This window comes from Papilio machaon, chromosome 14, assembly GCF_912999745.1.
Source record: "Papilio machaon chromosome 14, ilPapMach1.1, whole genome shotgun sequence".
In the NCBI taxonomy this organism is placed as follows: domain Eukaryota; kingdom Metazoa; phylum Arthropoda; class Insecta; order Lepidoptera; family Papilionidae; genus Papilio; species Papilio machaon.
This window is the reverse complement of record NC_059999.1, coordinates 4,334,399-4,345,839: the sequence shown is the minus strand read 5'-3', so window position 1 is coordinate 4,345,839 and position 11,441 is coordinate 4,334,399. Positions and strand designations below refer to the sequence as shown.

General features: G+C 35.5%; 1 protein-coding gene across 1 annotated transcript; it reads left to right on the top strand.

Moving 5' to 3' along the window:
* Positions 1 to 90: 90 nt before the first annotated feature.
* Positions 91 to 10,888, top strand: LOC106710801 (nuclear factor related to kappa-B-binding protein). The gene is made up of 23 exons (XM_045681035.1): positions 91 to 854; positions 950 to 1,243; positions 1,659 to 1,775; positions 1,846 to 2,237; positions 2,316 to 2,437; positions 2,906 to 3,157; positions 3,395 to 3,507; positions 3,612 to 3,724; positions 4,439 to 4,555; positions 5,071 to 5,247; positions 5,464 to 5,610; positions 5,716 to 5,809; positions 6,026 to 6,541; positions 6,677 to 6,766; positions 6,896 to 6,997; positions 7,228 to 7,327; positions 7,452 to 7,513; positions 7,607 to 8,491; positions 8,565 to 8,780; positions 8,850 to 8,928; positions 9,008 to 9,063; positions 9,504 to 9,554; positions 10,613 to 10,888. The coding sequence occupies exons 1-23, from the start codon at positions 396 to 398 to the stop codon at positions 10,742 to 10,744; spliced, it is 4,686 nt and encodes a 1,561-aa protein (XP_045536991.1). The 5' UTR covers positions 91 to 395; the 3' UTR covers positions 10,745 to 10,888.
* The last annotated feature ends 553 nt before the right edge of the window (positions 10,889 to 11,441 follow it).

The following is an 11,441-nucleotide window of genomic DNA, read 5'->3' as shown; positions in this document are numbered from 1 at the left end:
TTATCTATGTCAATCCTATAGATAATGGTAAGATCAAAAATTTTTATGATGAACATAGACAAGACGTGTTTTGTTTTAAAATTCTATTTTGAAATGGCAAAATGTCGCTGATTTTGGTTGTCAAGCTATTTTCTCATCGCAATGTGCCGTTCTGGCGCATACTATGTATGAAACGCCGCAGATTGTCTAGTGCGTTGTATTTTATTTTAGATGAGACTTGACATTCATTCAAAAACCTTCATCATTTCTCGCTACCAAATGGTTTACAATTGCGTCCACTTTTTGTAAACAAGAGCAGCAAAACAAGAGAACATATCAATGTAACAGTGAAAATAAGGTAATTTAGGCGAACAGGTTTTGTTATTTTGATTACGGTTAATCAAAAGGTTCTCCAAATGTCTGACAAGGTCGAAGATACGGAGGAAAAGATGGAAAGTGAACAAAGTTATAGTAGTGAATCTAGTAGTAGCAGTTCTTCCGATAGTTCAAGTGGAAGTTCAGAATGCGACGAGGAGTTAATGGAGCCAGTTAGTATCCTAGGCCACACTTTAGAGTTGCCGCAGGAGCTTTGTGAAGATTATGGCATTTTTAAAGAGTTTTTTTCTATGAAAACTTGGGATAGCCTGGAAGATAAACATAAAGAAGAGCTTACAAAATTGTTACCACAATTTAAAAATGACCAAGAAGAAGAGAATGAGAAAACAATAAAAATGCTATTTAACCATGAACCATTTCATTTCACATCACCACTTAGCAACTTCTATAACAATTTAAGACAAGGTAATTATAGACCAGATATAGCTAGAATGAGAAAGTTTCTAAAGAAAGCTAGAGCAAAACAACAAAAGCAGAAGGTAAATCTTTATTTTATCATTATATGTTCTCAACTTATTGTGACATCAAGTAATTGAGAGCTTATTTTAAATCACTATTTTTGTCAAATTTCCAGAATAAATCATACTATGCTAAGCTTTTACCGGAATTGTTAATCTCTCGGGAACGGTTGCTAGCAGCTGTTAAAGGGGCGCCTCCGGGCCCTATACCAAAGTTACCAGTTCTAGCTCCCAAGGCATCCAGTAAAAATAAATTCAAGCCATTATACATGAGAGTGAAACAAAGATACTTTGAAGAGTTAGCTGCTATTTGGGGTGAGGTTGGTGGTGAGGACTCAGAGGATCAGAATTATCCAGAAGGTGCTCCGGAACGATTGATAAAAAAGAAAAAACAGTCAGTAACAGGACAGGTAATGTCTTCACTATTATTCTTATCAAGAGTTTATTTTTCATAAAGTCATACATATGTGGTTATATCTTAGTTGACACTTTGTCTTCTATATACATCTGTCATTGTCTTTATATTATGGGAATTTCATAGCTAATTATTGTTCATTTGAAACAAAATTGACAATTTTATAACCCAGTTTAGATCTTTGCTCTTTCAACAATTCTAATATGATTTAAAAAGAAATTATAAAAAATGTAATATATGTCTTTCATGCTTTCTTCAAGACTAAAAATGAGGCTATAGATGTTTTGTTGTTAATATGTGTGGCATACATTTAGTAGATAAAAAAACACTAAATAAAACTAAATTGAAATATCAACTATATTTTTAACTTCTCCAATATGATAATTTTATGAGAATGTATTTATTTTCAGCAAGTTGACAACAATGTATCTGGGACATTGGGCGGATCTGATCCAGCGCATTTGACATCTTTAGAATGTCTGAAGAAGGTTTTGTCAACACACCGAGCTAGGAGACAGTACAGAGAAGTAACGAAACAATATATTTATAAAAGAATTGTTGTGTGTTCCTAAAAATAATTATAAAAAAAAATTACAGAACCATCCAGAACTTAATACCGCTGGTATAACCTTAGAAGATATTAAACAAAGAGTAGCCATGATGAACGGAGCTAAGAAACTTATGTTTGGTGGTGCTAAAACAGAAAGTCCTATAAATAAGTTACGTAAAGGTGCTAAAAAAGAGTTGAGTCAAAAAGCTTCCAAAACAGATTTGAAGTCAGCGATTAAAAAGTCTAAAGAAGACCAAGATAGTGTTGAAAATAAACCACTGTTGCCAAATATTAAGATAAAATGTGAACCCGAAGAGTCTGACTCGGAAAGTTCATCATTCCTGGATCCCATTTCAAGTCCCAAGTTTAATAAGAAATTGTTGGATCATTCAGAAATCAAACAGGAAACTATAGACAATAAATATCCAAACTATACGAAGTTAGTGTTTTACGTTGTTTCATGTTAAATACAGTGTTTATATACATTATGTTATCTCCCTTTTTTTAATTTGTTTAGTTCAAACTACAATGATTCTAAATTGGAAATAAAACAAGAACCAACAGACTACGCTGGTTCAATGCAAAACTCAAAAGTATTACAACCAGTGCCTATAAAATTGGAGGATTTAGATGGAATTGGTGAGTGAACACATATGTAGTTTATTATTCTAAATTTTTATTTTCAAACTGAAAATAAGTATAAAATTAATAAATAAAACTTACAAAAGTTATTAACTAACTGCTGGTTATCATCATCTCCCTGCTACTCATGTGGGGTCGGCTCGAGTTTTTTTTTTATAAACCAAAATGCTATATATTAAGTTTTAAAGTCTAAACAAAAGCTAAAATATTAAATGCATACAATTTTAAAATGTTTGTTAAATTTTCTGTAAGGCTAATAATAAAAAAAAAATTAATAGTAAGTACACCGGACTTATGTATTTTAAACTAGGGTTGTAACAGAACCTCTCTTCCAAATATGCAAGTGCGTCACTTCCGCGTGAAAATCCACGAATCCGAGGCACTTCACCTCCTCATCCGCCTCCGCTTCTACTAAGAAGGTTTCCGTTACAACTCTAATTTTAACAACAGATAAAATAATTTCAGACATGATGGCACTACCCATAGAGTTAGCAGATGAGTCTGGGGAAGTTTTGCCAGTGGATACTTCGACTGAGACAAATGAGGACAATCTGGATGCCGATGAACTTACAGAGACAACACATGCCAATTTCCTGGCATTGGTCCGAGCTTTGTTCCCCGCTAAAGCGGCCCATAGAGCCTCTAAGCAGCAATTACATGCAAGATGTGCAGCTGTCATGAGATCTCCTATAGCACCACTTAACACTTGGTACAATTGTAAGTTATTATAAATACTAGTTGTTTCCCGCGACATTTTTGTCGTAGAATAAAATAAAATGAGTAAGTATGCGCTATTCATGATTGTAGTCGTTTAGTACTTATTTGGATACATATTTTCTTATATTTTTTTAAACATAGATGTATGTACTAATAAAGAATGATATTAAAATAGTGTGTCTTGAGTAGATGATTACATAGAGCTACATTTTAATATTTGTTTCTATTTATTTGAAGTATCTGACGACTGGTGCGCTGAGCTAAATTCAGCGTTGGACTTTCTAGCCGGACAGAGAGGACCTCATCCTGATGATTTTGTACCATATTTGCAATTTATACCGGAGTCACAAGTGAGTTATCGATATATTATATTTTGACTACCTGTCGACCTTATTTTGTGCCTATAAATGTATTTTTTTCATTGTTATAAAAAAAAATTTTTTTTTTGTTAAAGACATACCAATGGATAGGTGCGGGTCGAGACTGCGACGCCATCTTGGGCCGGCTGTGCGAGCGCTGGCTGCGCGCCGTCTCCCCCCACCACTCCACAGACCCCCCACCACCCAGGTAAGCAGGAAACAGGCTCAGTCTTTATATTAGTTCCAGCTTGGCGCATCTACCACATATTTTATATTGTCGCAAATATTTGTGGGCAGAGATCACGGACCTCCTTTTGGAGCAGACTCAATTTATGGGTAGAAGTTGCTTAACACTATGTTGCCAGTTCGTTTGATTTAAAAAAAAATCATTAAAATATTTTGTAATAATGAAAATGGAAATTTTAGTATTGTTAGTGCTTATTACTAGTAATAATCGTTTCTTTCATTTGTAAAGATTCAGTGAACTTGAAAACTTTTACACTCGTGACATAAATGCTTTGCTAAATAATTTGCTTTGAATTTGTCACTGTGACAAGCTTCAATGTAATGGTGTTGTAATTATAACTGACTTTTTGAAATAAATGCACCTCGGAACTATGGTAAGAAGAATTGTTGGTTAAATTTGCTTTATTGTGATATTGTAGAAATAGTTGAAATTTTCATTTCCCCAAAATATTTTATTAAATTACTTACACTTTTTTCTAACCACTCCTAACTTGATTAAGCTCCGTGCCCCTTTTTCAAAAACTTATTCTTCAAAGAACTATCTATGAAATGTACGATTTTAATGAACATAATCTGCTTTTTTTTATTAATTTATTGTAATTTAACATTTTTTAATTATAATTGTTGATATGAGTTTCAGCAATTTAACCAATTAATACGATCAAAGTCTTTCCAGATACCCTACGTCTTGGACAGTGCGAGCTCCGACACCGGCCGAGATCTCCGACTTCAGAGCTCAAGAGAGGAAGAGATTCGCCTCCGCTACCAAACCCTTTACTTATGTGCAGTATGGGTAAGTGTACAAGTAACATATTTCGGTTTTTATATTTATTTACGACTAGCTGTCGGCTGCGACTCCGTTCGCACGGGATTAATAAAAAAAAAATCAGTAAGTAACTTATGTGTTCTTTTGGACTCTGATCTACATTTGTGCCAAATTTCATCAAGATCCATTGAGTCGTTCCGGAGATGCCTTCAAATAAACATCCAACCATCTAAACCAGGGATTCCCAAAGGGGTCGATATCGACCCCCTGGGTCTCAACTTAAAGCATTGCTTATTCTGTCTTCTTCTATTGACCTAAGTCAAAATTAATAATAATAATAATTGATCTTTAAAGTAGGTAATTTGGCCATGGGGGTCTGGTAACTATTCATTTTGTAAAAGGGGGTTACTTGTCAAAAATAGTTTGGGGATCCCTGATCTAAACATTAGCGCATTTATAATATTAGTAAGATGTAAAACTTAAACTTGATGTGAATTTGAATGGTTGTGGTGATGGTGGTGGTTGTGGTGGTCGTGTTGCAGATACAGGTCGGTGGTGGGTCCGATAGTGCGAGGTATGGGGGGGTGTGGGGGGGCGACGGGTGCGCTGGTGTGCGCTCAGCGGCCGCGCGGGGCCACATTCGGCGCGCTGCTCAGAGACGCGCTCGCTCGTCTGCCCAACGGACAGGGCACGCGCACGGACCTCGTCACACTGCTCAAGTAACTTTTTTCTTTTTTTTTTTCTCCATTTTTATTAAAAGAAGGTTTCACATAAAAAAAGTTTTGCGACTTCTAGTAGAGTTAAGTACCTAAAGGAGATTTGTTATGAGATGAGAAAAGATGAAGATGTCGTATCAAAATGTCTTTAGACTAAACAAATTATTTTACTTACTGGTTGGTTAATGTTAGAAAAATAATGTTTTTTTTATTGTTGAGGATGTCTCAATGGATCGCTCCTTGCACCGAGCAAACGCTGTCGAGTGCAGTTTCAGCTGCATTAGAGAAGCTGCTCGCTGTGAAGCGAGATCCTATAGTCAAGTACGACCAGAGAACTGCCGTTTGGACATATTTACATAGGAACAGGTAATGTACTATTGTCTTAATAAAATCGTACTATCAAATAATGTTGGTGACATCTATCTTTGTTTTTAAAGTTTGTATATTTAAGTAAATGTCGTATTCCTACAGGAGTGAAGAGGACTGGTTAAAAAGCAGTGGTCCTCGCGGCCGCGGCGGTAAAACATTGCCTATAGCACCGCCTGCAACCTCGCCGCAAACTGCAGTAAGTATATTTTACTATTAGTTTAAAATGGTATAACCCTAAAATGTAACGCTTTCCGTCTTGATCACTGGTCATTTATCATTTTAAGATACTTTTATTTTATAGTCCAACATAATTGATTTTGAAATATTTTTTTTTAATATTCACCGTTATCACTTCCAAAATTGTAAAATTATACAGAAACAAATAAATATATGATTTAAAAAAATATTCCAGACGGAAATGGAAGTTGCCAGCGTTGAAGAAGTAATAGAAAATGCATCTGACAGTGACGTGGATGTAGACGACAGCGGACCCTCACCCGCGCCACATCTCTCCTCCGCACAACTCCTCATGCAGGCCACACAGGCCACACAAGTCAAACTGACACACAAACAGAAGGGAAAACTAGTCGCCACACCAACACCTAAGACAAAGAACCTTCAACCAAAACAAACACAAATTAAAACACTGCCAAAACAGAACACACAAACAAACATCATCAAAGTCAATCAGACACAGAAAAAACCGAATATAACTCAAATAAAACAAACAGCGAAACAAATAAATACAATGTCAAAACAAATACCTATACCAAAGCAATCTCCGAAGCAAACTCAAGCGAAGACAACAGAATCTATGAAGACAATAGGACAAAGTAAAGTGATTGAAACTGGAGCTAAGTCGTATACATCTGTTGTTGTAACACCTAAACCGAAAGTTGCACAGAAAATTGAAGCTTCACAGAGTAATGTGAGTTTTAAAAAACATTAATTAATTTTTTTTTGTTGAAAAAAACTGAATAATTTAAGAAAAAAAAAAGAGTTGAGAAATAAATTATATTTTACTTTGTTAACATTGGCTATAAGTATTTTATATATTTTTCAGATGTCTTCAAGTTTGTCAAATCAGCACACAACAATGGTGTCTGTAGTACAACCAGCATCAGTCTCATCTATACAACAAACTCAGACCAAGGTACTATAATTATATAATTAATATACTATGCATAGCATATTAATTATATAAATCTGAAATTTTATTTTCTTTCTTTTCTTCTAAATTTTTTTTTAATTTAAAAAAAAACTAAACATAGTATAAATGCAGATGGCGCAAGTAACACGGTCGCTATTGATAAGGCCGTCTTCATCTACGGGACAGACTACATCAACTGTTACCACTTTGACCATCAACACACCCCCCACACAGGTATTTATTTCTTATTTATGTATATAAATATGGATTCAAATCAATGACATTGAATTTCGGATGAAAATGTAGAGGAAAATCTAATAAAGTATGTATGGATTGTGTAAAAGATGTATGGATGAATACTACATATGAAGACCGTTTGTAGGGAAAAGGACAGGCTGATGATGATGATGATGATGACTTATTTCTGAGTTTAATTAATGATTTATAATTTAATGATTCAACAGACAACTTCGGCGCCAAGAAGAGGTGTAGTGAGGGTACTGAGTCCAGCTACACCATCCTCAGGAAAGTCACTTATCTCGCCACAAGCCTTAATGCCACAGAGTAAGTTACGTTAAAGTTAATCATATTACCTATAAACGATTATCTCTGTTATTTTCTATTGTCATCAATCTGTCGTAATATTGTAACTAAATTGATAAAAAAAATAATGGTTTATTCTATATAGACTCATCAACAACAAAGAAACGGATAACAACAAGTACAACGCCTGCGACAACTTTGCCTCAGGTATTTATAAAACAATTAATAATCTTGTTAGTTGTCTCTTGCCTCATTTTAAAATATGATTAATTAATTCAACAAAATTATGATTTATTTCAGACGTCATCGAACGTAACTACGGTTGTAAGTAGTGTACCTACAGTGATGACGTCATCCGTGTCGACGCGGACTGTACAGCTGGCTGGAGGCAGGACTGTGCAGCTCGCCACCAACCAGACGGTCCATCTGCCCAGTGGACAGGCTGTGCAGCTGACACCTGGCCACACCCTGCAGCTCTCCTCTCTACAGCTGCCCACGCACAGCGTCCGACTGCCCAGTGGGCAAACAGTGCAGCTGGCCGCCCCGCAGGCGGTCCGCGCGGTCGCCACCACACAAGTCAAAAACCCAAGTCCCAGGCCACAAACCTCCTCCCCAACTATCAAATCGAATCCCCAAACGAGCCAATCCCTCCAAATTCCAGTGTCAACGGTCCAATTAGGACAAACGGTACAAATAGCCGGACAAACGGTCCAATTAGCCGGTCAAAGTGTTCAACTAACGGGACATACCGTAAAACTTCCGAGTGGACAAAGTGTTCAAGTGGCAAGCCAAAGTGTACTACCGTCCCAAAGTGTACAAACGGTTCAGTTAGCCAGTGGAAATGTTCAAACGGTGCAATTAAGTGGTCAAAGTGTTCAATTATCCGGTCAAAGTGCTCAAATGTCCAGTGGTCAAAGTGTGCTCGCATCACCGACTGTCCAGATCGGCGGTCAGACGGTACAGTTGAGCGGACAGACGGTTCAGTTGCCCAGCGGTCAAACGTTCCAGTTGCCTAGTGGTCAAACTGTGCAGTTATCTAGTGGTCAAACAATACAGTTGGCAAGTGGTCAGACTTTACAGTTAGCCAACCAAACACCAAAGTCGATAGCACAAGCCGTAAGAACACAGTCGACAGGTGACAAAACACCTCAGCCTATTGTTGCCAAGTTATTAACTAATGCACAGGTATGGTCAGAAACTATTATTGTTTTTCGTTTTTTTTTTATTATTTGCAAATTAATTATGCCCTTCTTTGTAGGGTCAAATGATATCATTAGAGGGAGTAGTGGGCGGGACTCGAGCGTTACAAGTGGCCGGTGTGGCCAACGTGGGCAACATGGGCGGCGTGGGCAACATGGGGGGTGTGGGCAACGTGCGTGGGCGCGGCGGTGTGCGCGTGTTGTCTCCATCTACGAGATTAGCGAGGCCACTTTTACTCACCTCCGCCAAACCCTTGCACAATATCATATTACAGGTAAGTACTGAGTACTTAGAGCTTGAAATCCGTAGATTATGTCAATATTAAATAGTAATTTTTTTTTAGCAAAGTGATGGCAGCGCTATTCGTATGACTTCAAGTGGTGGAACTGCAACTTCACAGACTATAGTACTAAGTAATGTTGGTAAGTATCTCTTCTAATGTATTATTTCTAGTAATAATTATTTTAATTTTAAATGTAATGAATGTAAAATAATTTTCAGGAGGTCAAACAGTAACAACATCTACTTCGTCGCCGCCCGTTTTAAAATTACAACAGGTAATTATTTCAATTCAAAAATTTATATTAATTTAGAAGCGTTATGAAATTTTGTGAATCGGATTTTATAAAAATAGGTTTTTTTAATTGATGTTAAAATTAACTGGGAAAAATCCTGTTATTATGCTGCGGAGATTTATAACTTAAAAAATTATTCACACTTTTGTGAGACATTATCATTAACTTATATAGTAACGGCTAAAACACTCACGTATATATATCCGGTGGTCACCGGACTTAAAAAATGTAGAAGTTAACTTAAAAAATGTTAATTTCTTACCAAATATTGTGAATATTTGTAATTTTAAAATTGGATATTTTTCAAACATACTTATCATCACAATTTATCAAAGGATTTACATTGAAGCTATGTATTAAAAAAAAAGAAACTTTAAATCCTATAAAAGAAATATTTCGTGATACATATTGTTACATTGTAGGTAAATCAGATGCATCCTGTTAGACTACCTCAGGGGATAAAGATACAACAGGTGATTTACATTGCATGCATCGCATACACATAGCATATGCAGCCTGATTTATTATAGTTTAACAAAACGCATGATTTTATATGCATGTCACATAATTAACAATGAAATGATGCATGCGGACTGCGGTTATGCTATAAAAAGTTGAAAAAATATGTCGAATTTAAAATATATTTGAAATAATAAGGCTTTTATATGACTAATTTGTTTTATAGTTATGCAAGTTTAAGCTTTAAGGTTTTTTAGTTTAACATTGTGGTTGTGGGAAATAATTTTTGGTCACCAAATAATAGGACCGTTTGACAGCTGTCAGTGAGTTATCGGTTTTTAGTTGTTAACTTTCGAATATCGCTAAAACCGATTTAAAATATTATAAACCAATTGGTTAAAAAAAAATGTATGATTGTAGCCACCTGCCATATAACTTAGATGATCCTTGATGATGAACTTTCGAACTTTATTTCTTAGGTATCTGAGGGTCTATCATGAATATTTGCTATATGGTTTAATAACGTCATCGACAAAATTAGTCAATATTTGTTCGAGATGTAGTTGTACTTTACGCCGGATAGTGGCGCTGTACAAATCTAATACAAATTTTGTTGACGTTACGAACACTTTCTCGCATAATTTCGTGCTAGTCTTTCAGCTTCTATTATACTGTGACGATTATAAAATTAGTAAAATTGAACATCACTTGGGATTGTCACTGACACTAAATATTTATATATATTGTTTTGTTCTGCCTATAAATCTTAAATGTTTTTAATTTCATGTTTCTGCAGTAAAAATTATGTATTTGTTGCACTTACTTCTATAAATGGACAGGCTTTGAAAGGTGGTATTTTGTGCCTATTTCATTTTCGCCATTTTGGCGCTGACGGTTGCGGTTTATAGCGGTGGTGAGAATTCGAACTAGTAAAAGAGATAAAAGTAACTAGTAAAGTCTGTAACATCAACAGACGTGTTCAAGTTGCAATGACGCAAAAACTGTCATTTCTAAGCAAAGACCTATCCATTTATCAGTGATTGGTGTTTAGTGACTGTTGTTGCGCTCTCAGGCAGTGCCGACGGCTGCGGTGCCGACATCTAGCGGCGTGCGCAGTGTACTAATGGACGGGCAACAGCTCAAGTTAGTTGGAGGCCGACATGTATTAGCCAGATTACTGAGACCCGCCAACCCACAGCAGTAACGCCGGACCTTGGTGTATGTGAATACTGGTCATAGCTAGCGTGACACTAGCAGTTGTCATGACAGCTGAAATCCGCCGAAAGTAATACAATTTGGACCTTATTTGTATATACGTTTAGGTACTTTGTTGCTTGTGGGTTCAGAAATTTTAATGTGGATTTTACGTAAAATTTATTAAATAAATTTTATTAGAAACAGTGTTAAAGTGTGATTTGTTTATGAATGTTATATACAATTAACACACTGTTTTTCTTTCTGTTGTATTATTTTAGTATATATGCATCTTTTGCTCTTTCAAAGTTTGAACTTCAAGAGACTAAAGGTGAAATATTTCAGATTTAAAGTCTAAATGTGTAAATAATTTTCTACTGCATTAGAATGTCATAATTATTGAATGAGATTTCTTATATATGTTTATGTAAAGTCGGAAATTACTTTGATTTACTTCATTTTATTTAATTTGGTTGTGGTCAGCTCTATGTAAGATTATTAATTAATTATTTCATAAGTTATATAGAGATATAGAATATAAATTTAATTTTTCAAATACAAAAAATCCATTCATTTATATTTTCACTCTCCAAATATATTTATTATTTAAACCTATCTTGTTATTTAGTTAGGGAAATTTTTAAAGCAAAGGCATTTTGATGAATACTTCTCCACGAAACCAACAACATACAGCCATCTCTTTCTTA

Excerpts from the sequence above, each read along its gene's own strand:
- LOC106710801 (XM_045681035.1), top strand. The coding sequence starts at position 396 with ATGTCTGACAAGGTCGAAGATACGGAGGAAAAGATGGAAAGTGAACAA. Across the intron at positions 4,556-5,070 it reads TTTACTTATGTGCAGTATGG|ATACAGGTCGGTGGTGGGTC; the intron begins GTAAGTGTACAA and ends GTCGTGTTGCAG. Across the intron at positions 8,781-8,849 it reads TGCACAATATCATATTACAG|CAAAGTGATGGCAGCGCTAT; the intron begins GTAAGTACTGAG and ends ATTTTTTTTTAG.